Source organism: Geospiza fortis, unplaced genomic scaffold (assembly GCF_000277835.1).
Source record: "Geospiza fortis unplaced genomic scaffold, GeoFor_1.0 scaffold40, whole genome shotgun sequence".
Taxonomy (NCBI): domain Eukaryota; kingdom Metazoa; phylum Chordata; class Aves; order Passeriformes; family Thraupidae; genus Geospiza; species Geospiza fortis.
In genome coordinates this window covers 16,128,871-16,141,282 of record NW_005054297.1, presented here as the reverse complement: position 1 = coordinate 16,141,282, position 12,412 = coordinate 16,128,871, and the positions used below count along the sequence as shown (strand labels likewise).

The following is a 12,412-nucleotide window of genomic DNA, read 5'->3' as shown; positions in this document are numbered from 1 at the left end:
GGCATGTGTAGAGATGTCTGGCCATGGACAGGATGAAAGATCCAGAGCTCTGTAGATATGTTCATATAATTTGTGTTTGTACATTGTCAGCAGGCCTATTGATGGCCTTATAATAAAGAACACATCAGTTTTTCCCTGGTGTACTAGCTGTTTTCAGTTGGCTTAGCCCAGAAATTCTTTTGGCTCAGTGTTAACAGAATACTTGGGATGACTTGAGCTGCTCGAGTGCTTTCATTTTTGTGGTGTTACAGTGAGGTACTTCCTTTCAACGATGCCTCTCTCAGGCAGAGTTCAAGATCTGCTCCCACGTTAGTGACAAATCCCTCTACCAGATGTATTGCTTCACAGAATAAATTTCCAGCATGTTTAAGTATGCTGTGTGTTTGCTTTTGTTTTTAATCTATTTTCCATAATTCTTACTTTCCAATAAGATTTTATAACATGTCCTTTTTCACAAAGTCTCCATCAGGAAACCCATGTAATTTATATCCACTTTATATATGACAATGTAAATGGCAAAACATTTGTCAAGATGTCTATCCAGATCAATAGCAAAATTGAACCCAGCATGCCCAGTCTTTACTTTCCTACTACATGGTCTGGGTTGCTGGATCTCCACGTTTTTTTTGAGGTAAGTTGGCATATTCTACCACTGCTCTCCGTGTGCCTTCTGTTGAGATAAACTGTGATACTATAGTTATGTTCTCTGTATCCAAGCTACAATTCCTTTTGGAAAAGTTTGATTTATTTCAGTTACGTGGAAAGGTGGCAGCAGCCCTGAGGTGGTATCAGGAAACACCTGGGGATGTGGACTGGTTGTTTCCCCCACTGGAATGGGGTATGGAGTGCCCTAGACTTCACTATAGTACTAGAGTTTGGCTAAACTTGTGTTTAGTTTGCTACTTAGAAAAGGTAGAGGAGGTGAGGCTGGCATGGCCTTTGCCTTTAAATGGTGTTTTGGGTCATCAGGTTACAGCAAACACATTATGCAACGTCTTTTAAGTGCCAGGTTGATTTTCTGCTTTTCAAATGTTGTGTGAAGGTGGTTTCTGTACTTTCCTCTAAGTATACAACTTAGAGCAGCGTGTCTTACAATTCAGCTGGTGTTTTCTGATTTCATAACTGTTTCTCATTTTACATCATGGTTAAAAATTGTTTAGCCTGTTCTGGGTCCAGTAATGTTTAATGGCTTCAAATATGTCATTCTACTTCACTGCTTTAGTCAAATGATGCATTAAAACATATACACTAATCCTGGACACATTTAACTCTAATTTTGTGAGTTACAGATTTTTTTCTTATTAATAAGTCTTCCTTATTTAGAATGAAATTTAGTTTTCTTTGGGCTCCATTTATTCCATCTTTGTGCTATGAAAGTTTGAGCCCAAAGGATAAATTTAATGCAAGTGAGCTTTGTAGTATACTATGCCAAAAAATGTTCTGTGGTAACATCAGACTGGAGGTGAATAAAATGAAAAAAAGAACTGCAGAAAATGTCCAGATATTGTGGGATTGGACTTAAAATATCTGTTTGGAATTGTGCTATAAAATATTTGTTTTGAATTAGAGTCATCAAGCTACCTTCTTGTTAGTGTGAGTTTCGATTTTAAAAAGTCTTATAACAGCCATTATTCTCAAAATATTTAGTCAAAAATGGTCAGAAGACCACACAGACTTTCATATTTTCAATAATGTGACCCTCAATAAAGAGGTAGCTGGATGAAGTCACAAAACAAGCTCTAAAAATCATGGGTAGTCATGTGTTTTAATTTGTTGTCTTGGTATTTATGTCTAAACTGCTAACTCTAAACCTTATTGCACTTGAAAAATAGTACTGGAAATCATTAAGACAGCAAGTCTACAGGGTCCTCTTTGATTTTTTTTTTTTTTTTGCATAGTAGGAGACTGAAGTTGGAATGAAGGTTTTGAGAAGTTAGGCTTTGGGGTGGTCAAGGCTGGAATCTCTAGGCCTGCTGTTAACGGGCCCAAGTGGGTGGTATTTGAGCTATTGCTGTCTGTAAACTAAAGGAATGTTCTATTTGCAATAGAAAATACACACTGACATTTCCTGCTGTGCAGGTGTACTCTGCTGAGAAAGACAGGTCCCTACTACCAGAAAAGGAGTCCTACAAATTCATTTTTAATGCAAATCTCTCATGGCCTGCACAGCTAAAATGACTTGGTACTGCTGCTCTAAAACAGGGTGCTGAACAGGACATGGTTTCAAACATGTAACAGAAAAGCCTGTATCAAATACAAGAGTTTAAAGATATATTTCTTTTCGGTATCCTTTGGCTGCATGCAGAATTCTTTCTCCCTATATATCTTTTCAGAACCAAATCTGAACAAATTTGGCAAATGTATTATGATTTACTGATTTGAGGAAGCCCTGTTTTTCCTAAATTAAAGCTCTTAGTTAGGATTTTTAATAGAATACACTTAGTTGCTCTTCTCTCCTTTTCTAGGTAAATGAGATCTAATACAGACTGAAAGAGAAAATTTTATGTATGAGCCTTGTGTTAGTGTTGGCACCATATTGTAATGCTCTATACTCTTGTAATAGGGTCTTGTTTGCTGCTCTCATTATGCAGATGCTACTCAGGTGTATCTGCTAATGTGGTGCTGACCTCACTCTATAGATCTTAGCAGACAATAGTTTCCTTTTTAAGCCAAATTATTAGGTACTTTGTTGTCTGTCTTGCTATTATGAATCATTCCTTATTATTTTTTCATCTCTTTTCCTCCACTTCACTTTGGTCCTTTAGAAAATTAAACTTGTTTAGATTTTTCTTGACTATTTTCCCCCATCCTGCCAGATTTGCCCTGAGGAAACTTTTTACAATGCATCTCTTAAGGTATCTTTGCTTAAATTTAATTATTTACTTTTGTCTTTGAGTCTTTTGACATATGCAGCCATCTAACTTCATAGACTGTGCATTATTTTACTGCACTTGGGAGATCTTTTCAGAGAGGGAAATATAAAAATGTAACATGGATCAAGTACAGTTTTTATGATTCTTACGAAATAGAATGGAAACCACATTAAAAGGCAGCATCAATTGGCAATTGAGGTTTCTTTTATTCTCACTCCAAGATCATGCAAAAAAAGATCACCTTTTATATATTTTGTTTAACAAGTACTACTATCCTTGTGTTGGAAAAAAAAAGTAATAGCATTTGGTCTTTTACATGTAGTCTCTTTTCACTCTTAGGAATTATGCTAAACACATGGATAGCTGGGGTCAACTAGGGTGAAGAAAGCTCAAATATTCCACTTGGCCTCCAACCATACCAGCTGTGCTCCTTTTTTCTCATTAGGCTCAGGCTTTTGGCTTTCACAAGCTCTTCCCTTTGCTTTTGTCTGCCAGCAGTGCTAAGGCCAGTGAGAGTCCTGACACGAATTCCCAGGATGCAGTTTCTTCTTGCTTTTACTCATGTGGGTAACCTCATGAGGAGAGTAGGGAAGGCAGCAGAAATCCCTGGCCAGTCTAGGAGGCCAAGGGGATGGACAAGAAGTCTCTGTAGGATGAAGTGTGTGCCCCTAGGGCCCAGCCTTGGCTTTGAGTCAACTTTTTCAGCAGCAGAGAAGTTTGTAGAAGTGGCCTTTCTTTATCCTTGGAGAATCACTGAAACTCATTTGTTCAGCCAAATTTCAAGGTACTTTATCAGCTTATACATGAAACTTGCTTTTATGGGTTGTGATAAAGCAATGAATTTCAAGTGTCTGAACAATAGAGAAGCTCCTGAGGATGTGGCCTGAGTGAGAACATTCCCTGCTTACCTTTAATTGGCATCTTTCTCTTGTCTGGGAGGGTTTTCTGGCCTTTCTCCTTGTTGGGATAAGGAATTAGAGGAGATGAATTAGTCAGGGCTCCTCATAAAGGAACAGGGAACACTTGGTGACATAGGAGCTGATCTCTTTTGTTCTTGGCTGACAAATAGGCTTTTCAGCTTCTTCAAGATGCTCAGTGATAATGAGCAGGTCAGTGATGACCATGGCAGAACTAGCTGTTCATGTGTCTTCCTCTTCAGGTTATGTGTAGGAAGCAAACACATAGACTTAAAACCTATGCAGTGAGAAAAAAGCTCTTGGAGATTTTTATTTCATAATTCAAATTTAATTTTATTGGAAAATCCTACAGTAGAGACCATTTTGTGTCAGATAGCATCTTCCTGCTCCACATGAGCTTTGCTGTGACAGGAAGCTCCAGTTCTGGCCAATCTGCCGAACAGTTTCACTTCTCCTTTCCCTGCTCAGTCTGAGCCCACAGTCAGAACTGATCCTGTATTTATCTGAAAAAGCTTTCCCATGTGGAGCTTGAAATAGTAGCAGTAGTTTTGCTACAGTGCAGTTTCTGCACTGTTTTGAGATGCTGACGTGTTTGGAGACACTGAAACAGCTTAAATGACTGAGGACTAAGGTAGCATATTCAAAAGGCATTCAAAAATAGGCAATGCAGTCAAAGCTCATAAAAAAGGTTATTTAAACTAAAAATGAAAACAAATTAGGGTACTTGAATATTTTTAGGAATAACATTTTGGCAGGCAAACTTTTCCAAATGCTCTCAGGGTCATATGCGTGCAGTTCTTCCTTAGGTGGGAGTCCCGTTGAAACTGGTGGGAGTTGTGCCGGAATAAAACTTTGGCCCATGATTTTCCCTAATATGACATTTTTTTCTTGAATGACCTCCTGACAACCTTGTTAGTAAGTCATTTGTCATGTTTATTCTCTGAGTAAAAAGTGCCTTCCATCTGTTCTTAATCTGTGCTCCTTTCTATTTTTGCCTCATTTTTTCTGTCATCTGTGTTGCATTGGAAATAGACTTTCTGGGCAACTTTATTTATCTCCATATAAGCAGTTTTAGTTATTGAAATGAATCTCCTGGTGGTCTTTTCTTTAGGCCTAGACAACCACAGTCATCAGGAAAGAAAAATAAAAAAGGAGAAAAAATAAAGAGGCAAGAGCTTCGAACTAATTATTTAAATAATGGAAGTTTTACTTAGATGCCCCTCTCTAGACTGCATTGGCTAATGTTTTCTTTCTAATTCCTTGTGGTCTTCCAGCTGTCAGCTTTACAGACTTGTATTTTCTGATCTGGTCTCTCACACCAGCTCTTCATTTTAGGTGAAGTGCATGTGCTATCCTTTTTCCTGACATGACATACATAATTTCCATACATAATTCTCCAATAAAGTCTACAGTTGTTTTGGTGAAAAAGTGGAGCATTGTTTTATAGGAAAAAACCAGAAAAATAATTATTACCTCTTTCTGATATAAATTTTGGCAATTAATGCTGATTTCTCAGCATGCTGTGACTTTTTAAATAGAAAAAATCTCTTCTTCCAAAGCACTATTAATGTGTGTGCTCCCCTCTTGTGGAATTGAACATGTTCCCATTCCCTGTATTGCCAAACTCTCTAGGTTTAAAGAAACTGCTGGACACATCTTTCTTTTCCTGGCTGGGAGAGTGCAGGAGAAGAAAGAAGGCTCATTCTGTGAATCCTTTGATCAGCAGAGTGAAATCTAAGATTGAGCAATGCCTCATTATACTGATGTACTAAATTTATCATTAATAAATACAAGATAATACACATGGGGGGTAGATCTTAACTTATATATGCAGGCATGACTAAGAATTACAATTGCTAGTTCTAAAACAAAACAAAACAAAAAAAAAACCCCAAAACTAACCCAAACCCCAGCTTGTTCAGCAGAGGACAAAAAAGCAAGCAATGTTTGAGTACTTTAAAAAACTAAATAAAAAGCAAAACAGCAAACATCACTATACCACTACACAAACTACAGAAACCTGTTGTACATCCAACCTTTGAATTCTGTTTGCACTTTTGGCCTTTTTCCAGGAAGTAGACCTCATGCAGACTAATCAAAAGTGTGGAAGAGCTTGTCTGGAATTGCTTCCATAAAGGTCACAGCTATGTAAAGTTGGGCTCTTCACTCTTGGAACACGAGGATGGAGGGAAGGACGTGTAAGAGCACGTGTGGCACATAACTGGTGACAGGTTCAAAAAGAGCAGGATGAAGGAATTTATTATACAATGAATGGCTGAAATGTGAAGTTCACTCTCACAGGGTGTTATGGATGCCAATAAGTTACAGATATACAAAATGGTATTTAATAAAATGAATGGAATGTAAACACAGTTATGGCTATTAAAAAGTGTGACCTCATCTTAGGAAGGCCCCAGAGCTGGGCTGAGATCCTGAGGGAGCATGAGTACATGCCTGCCTCTCACACTTCCCTCAGCTGCTACAACTATCTGTTCTTGAGAGACAAACTGCAGGGAGAGATGAATTCTGATCTCCCCAATGCAGCCACTGCATTTGCTTTGATGAAATCAGACTTCCCACACAGCTCTTACTGCAACTGTTCCTGTTAATTCAGATCCAACCTTTAATTTATTTGTAGCTCTGTATTAAAAAAAAACAAAACCAAAAACAAAACAACCACAACCAAAGAGGAGCTTTGTTGGTTAGCAATTTTCAGTCAAGGGGCTGTGATTGATGAGTGGGGAAAGATGTGACCCAGGAGGTCTGGAAATTGATCCCTCAGCCCTGTCCTGCTGTGTGGATGCCTGCTAGGTTGTGTTTCATGGCCCATGCTAGCTCTCTTTGTAGGCTGGGGTGGGTGATGAGTGCCTTGTGCAAGATCAGTGCCTGTGCAGCAAAGCCCTTGTGGGCTGGACTGCAGTGTAGGGACCTTTCTTCATGCAGACAATGCTGATTTTTATTGGTTTTGTGGTTTCCTTTCAGAAGGGCACTGCCCACATTTTTCTTTTGTATCATCCCTCCTCTTTTGCCTGCTGCTGAATGTGTGCTTGGTTAAGACTGTATTTCTTCCATTCCTTCTCAAGCCAATACATGACCTCTGAAGTAGATGGCCCTGGGAAAAGACTTCATCCATGCTTTCTAGCAGCCTTTTTTGTTTAAATAAATAGTTTCATTTTTGTTTAAAACAGATTATAACTGGCCTTGAGGGAGATGACTCTGCTTTAATTTAAGCATTTTGCTACTAAACTGGCTTATTCTCATTTTAAGGTTTTCTTTTTTCCTATTTTTAAAATAGTGCAGTATATTTGGAATACACATTGCAAACATGTAATTCTCAGATGCTGGCATTCTGTTTTCAGGAAAATCAACTCATAATAGTTTTAAAATTGTTATAGTAGGAGATCCATCAAACCCATGGTAGCAAACTGGTAACTGTTTTGGACAGGTTTTATCCCACTGAATATCCAACTTGTTGATTTTTTAAATTATTCTGGTTTCTCAGTCAGAAATCATGGAAGCCTAGAACAATATTTGTTCAAAGGGTCCTTAAAGATCATCTAGTTCCTACCCCTAATATATGCCTAATTATATGTATATAGCACATGCCATATACAAAGTACTGATGATGTATGAGTCACAAGCTGGTGATTTGAGAGTTAATGATGTGTTTAAACTCTCCTGTTGCCAGGAGTGCAGCAAAGGGAGAATGTCCATTTTGTGCCCAAGGTGAGAGAGCAGTGGAAGTGGAGCATTTGAGTCCCATTGAAAAGTTACTGAAGGCAAAAACTTCCAGTGTGACCTCTGCTGTCAGCCCTTACAGGAATGTAGGGAGCAACATCAAAATGTTTCTTTTTAACTCTATTAAACTCTTTTAACATTGTTTTAAATCTCAACAGAGATTTGCGTGGGAGAAAATTTGCCTGATTGAGACCCATTGAAGAAAGACACTCTACCAGTATTATCTCCTTTTTCTTTTTCTTTTTCTTTTTCTTTTTCTTTTTCTTTTTCTTTTTCTTTTTCTTTTTCTTTTTCTTTTTCTTTTTCTTTTTCTTTTTCTTTTTCTTTTTCTTTTTCTTTTTCTTTTTCTTTTTCTTTTTCTTTTTCTTTTTCTTCTTTTTCTTCTTTTTCTTCTTCTTCTTCTTCTTCTTCTTCTTATTATTATTATTATTTAGCTGGAATGGTTTGGATAGAGCTGGAGTTTAACTGAAGGACAGGCCCTGCCTTGCTGTCACAGGGTTTTGGTAAGATTGAGATCACAAGGAAGAACTTAATTGAGAAATTGTCTTTGAAAGTGTTAGGTAACAGGTTTTTGGATATAGAGGTACCACAAAAGAGGGGAGAAAAGGAAAATGAAGGAAGATCTGAAAATAAATCACATAATCACATTTTCTCATATAGTTATACTTCTTTGATATTTAATGTTGTGCTGAAGAGAACTTTGTAATAGACAAAATGTGAACATTGAGCTCTCACTATTGAGCTTGCTGTCATAGCCTAATTATTTCTTTCTTTCTCCTCTGTCACTTTTTTGCATAGGTGGAAAATGTTCGGTTACTTGATCGTTTATCTTCAAGAAGAGCTGTGGTGGGAACCTTGTATTTAACAGCGACCCATGTCATATTTGTGGAGAATGGTTCTGAAACCCGCAAAGAAACCTGGGTATGAATTTTTATTATTTCAGTTAGCTCTAAGTGCATGGCACTGTACTGATGCTAATTTGAAAATTACTTCCAAAACACTTTAAAAATAGTAACTTACTCCATATGGATGCTTTTATGAGGCCACCATGTGAAGTTCTAGCCTAGTAATTTTCAAAACTTTTCAGTGGATTCTAGATATTACAGTATAGTAAGAGGAAGAGAAGGGCCTTCACTGTATGAATACCAGATGTGATTGACTGAGGAACAGCTGCTGTAAACTGCACTGTTGCTCCTATCATCCAGGAAGAGCTGAGGAGAAATGCCTTGAATATGAACTATTTCCTTGGTTCTGTCAATTCTTGGCCTTCTCCTTTACTGGTAGTGTTGAATCAGTGATTTTGTTGGTTTAATAGTTTATTTTTTTTAATAAAGTAGTAATTTGAAATAGCTGTTTTGATTGATTGACAAAATATATTGCCTTTTCTTGTTGTTTAACCCCAGCCATTGACCAAGCTCCACACAGCCACTGCTCCCAACCAGCAGAATCAGGGAGAGAAGCTAAAGGGTAAAAGGTAGAAAATGGGTTAAGATAAAGAGTTTAATTAGGAAAGAAAAAGCCACACACAGAGGCAAAGCAAAACAAGGAGCAAATTCGCTGCTTCCCATGGGTAGGCAGGTGCTGAGCCATCTCCAGGAGAGCAAAGCCCATCACATGTAACAGTGACTTGGAAAAGCGAATGTCATCACTCCAAATGTGCCTTGCTTCCTGCTTCCTTCCACTTCACACACTGAGCATGGTGTCACAGGGTCTGGAATATCCCTTTGGTCAGCTGGGGCCACCTGTCCTGGCTGTGCCTCCTCCCAGCCCCCATCACTCTCAGTTTCCTGGCCAGCATTGCAGTCGTCCTTGGCTCCGTGTAAGCAATAACAAAGCCATCTCTATGTGATCAACCCTGTGTTCAGTGCAAATCCAGAACACAGCCCCATGGCAGCCACTCTGAAGGAAATTAACTCTGCCCCAGCCAAAACCAGCACACATATACATATATAGGTACAGCTGTTGCTTGATGTCACACATTGGAGAGTCTTCTGTGTAGCTTAATTATGCACCCCTTGTCCGTTTTTGAACTAATTAACTCCATCTTCCTTTGATCCCACTATTCTTGACCAGATTTTTATTGTAATGTTTCATCTCATTTGATGCAGTATTTAAAATTATGTCAGCATTACCATTCTACCCATGAGGAGGCACAATATTTTAGCCTTATGTAACTGATGCTGGTTCTTCTTGTCCCTGTGCAAATAGATGAAAAGAGCTTTGACAACCACTAGCTTACACTAAAGCAAACAAACAAAAAGCTTTGGATAATGTGAACAGGCTGATGTTTGAGCAGCTGAAACACTCCAGAAATGCCTCTTTGTCTGCAGGTGATATATCAAGCTGCTTGAGCCTGAAGCTGGTGATAGAACCAAACTACAAGAGGAGGAGCATGAGGGTTTTCTGAAAAAGTAGTGGAAGCTACTGTGCCTGCTCTGGCACATCATTATAAATAATTGCTTTTCTTCTTAAACATTTGACTAGCATAACTCTTTTCAATTCCCCTCAGGTTCTCCACAGCCAAATTTCCTCTATTGAGAAGCAAGCCACCACTGCCACTGGTTGCCCCTTACTGATCCGCTGCAAGAACTTCCAGGTGATCCATCTGGTGATCCCTCAGGAACGAGACTGCCATGACGTTTACATATCCCTGATCCGTCTGGCTCGGCCAGGTATGGGAAAAAACCAGCACAAAAATCAGCCTTCATCCTGAGGAGGGGGAATTTAACAGAAGAAATGTATCTGTGCATCTTTGTCCTTTGCAGGTTAAGAAAAAGGTTTCAATAGAGATGCGTTGTGGGAGAAATATTGATATAATCATTTGTAGATCAATGAAGAAAACACATTATAACAAGTAGTTTACTCCATAAAGTATGACATGAACTTCTATTTAAAACAATACTCTAGGGCATCATGGGCCATGAAATATATTATAAAGATATATTGTGTGCAACTCATTTGCTGGATGACTTGTGTAAATGTAAATTAGGAGAATATTCTAAATTCAGGTAACTTTTATGTCCCTGTTGTAGCAAAAACTTTATGATGAATTTAGTGGTCCTGTCAAGATTTCCATTTTGAGGCTTTGTGCTGTGCAGAAATTCCTTAAAATCAATGAAAGGTTTAGCAGCAAGCTGTTGTTTTATTTCACTGGGCTGCCTGTGATTTGCCTATTATTATCTACATTTTGAATATGCCCTGTGTGTTTCTGAATTCAGTTCAACATCCTTTTGAAACTTTTCCCCTTTTCGATGAAAAACCAAATGTTGCATCAAAGCCCAACATTTGATTGCCTACATTATAGCTCCTCTCTGCACTATGCTCTCCTAAGACCCAACTGACAAAGCTTCTGGATTGTTTATTTTAAACTATGACTTTATAAATATAACACCAGCTTTGGTCCTTTATTATTATTTTAACAGTATGCAAAGAAATTATCTGTTAACAGTATTTACAAAGCTGACAACAACTGGATTTAATTTTTTTCTTGTTAGGAAAGTACCAATTTTATCTACTGTATAGAGGGCTCAAAAATTGCACAGTCCACGAGCACAGCTACTGAGCCTTATAAAGTACTAATAGTAGCTGTAGTACCTCATAACTCTAGCAGAAGTAACTTGGTAAGCTAGGTGATGCAGGGTGAAAGTAATCAGAGAAATTTTAAACAATTAGAAAAATTCCATCAGTGGTTTTGCTGATGAAAATCTGGATTCATTCCATGCACCTCAGCTGCAAGTACATGTTCATGTATGCTGGAAGGCATGTGATTCCGTAATCCTTTTTCTCAGAGGCAGGAGGAGGTGTGCATGCTGCTATGCACCAGAATTATGAAAGGAAGAGTAGCTGAGGACCCTGAATACAAGTTCAGTGACTGACTGCAGTGGACAAGAAGGTCTGAGTAAAGAAGATGCAGTAACAGCACTGTAGAATTAGCTCTTTGCATGGTTTAGCTGCACAGCAGTTTTCCTTCTCCAGCAAACTATCTGATCGTGATTTGAGACAGGATAAGATCTTGCCTACCTACTCAAAATTAGAAGGCTCTGATTCAAGCTGAGTCATTTGTACCTGACTGTGTTCTTCCCTGTCATTTTGTCAGGGCATGAAGCTGTACTTCCTTTGGATAATATGGTTACTCAGCATTAGAAGGTATTTTTTATTCCATGAGCAGATAATTTGACCTATTCAGGCTCTATTTTCCATTCTCTGCCTGTTCTTTTCATTCATTCCTGAGAGAAGCTCATGTCGAATGCCAGCTTAACATGTTCTATGCTATCTGATGTCCTAGTTACAGTAAAGGTGAAGATTATGTTTAATTTTATTTTTGCTAGAATTTTAATAAGGTCAAGCTGTCAGATGAATTTGGCCTTTTTGCTTAATTAAGCCATTTTGTAAAACAAGCTAACCATCAGATACTACATTTTAATAACAGGATTGCAGAAGTTTATGGCAAAATTACTGAAAGATTGGGAAAGGTCCTATAAGCACTGGCAAAGATGTGGTAAGGGACTGACTACTAATACTTGAACAATTTTGTTACTATGTGCAGACACCATCATGTGATAACACTTACAATGTTGAGGCAGACTTCAGTCATAAGTAACCTGGATACATAGGTAGATTTTTAAAGGCTTTCCTTGTACCTGTGAACAGCAGGTCCATTGGAAAGAAAATCCAGATGCCTTTGACAACAAGGCAGTGAAAACAGGAGCTCAGATTTCTAACAAATGCTCAGCTTGGATTTGTGGATTGTGCTAAAACTTTAGGTTAACATGTGGGAAATAAACCAGAATGTTTTCCTAATCTGTGCCATGTCAGAATTTTGAAATTAGAGAATACAGAAGGAGTTTAAGCTGCTGGACAATATGGAAATAATTTTTTTTCCCC

General features: G+C 38.2%; 1 protein-coding gene across 1 annotated transcript in view; it reads left to right on the top strand.

Moving 5' to 3' along the window:
• The first annotated feature begins 532 nt into the window (after positions 1-532).
• Positions 533-12,412, top strand: part of MTMR7 (myotubularin related protein 7) — a 38,556-nt gene continuing 26,676 nt past the window's right edge. Inside the window, exons 1-4 of the mRNA XM_031060323.1 lie at positions 533-631; positions 8,327-8,449; positions 10,038-10,100; positions 10,179-10,200. Of these exons, the coding sequence (XP_030916183.1) occupies positions 533-631; positions 8,327-8,449; positions 10,038-10,100; positions 10,179-10,200 (307 nt within the window). The remainder of the gene's footprint in view (positions 632-8,326; positions 8,450-10,037; positions 10,101-10,178; positions 10,201-12,412) is intronic.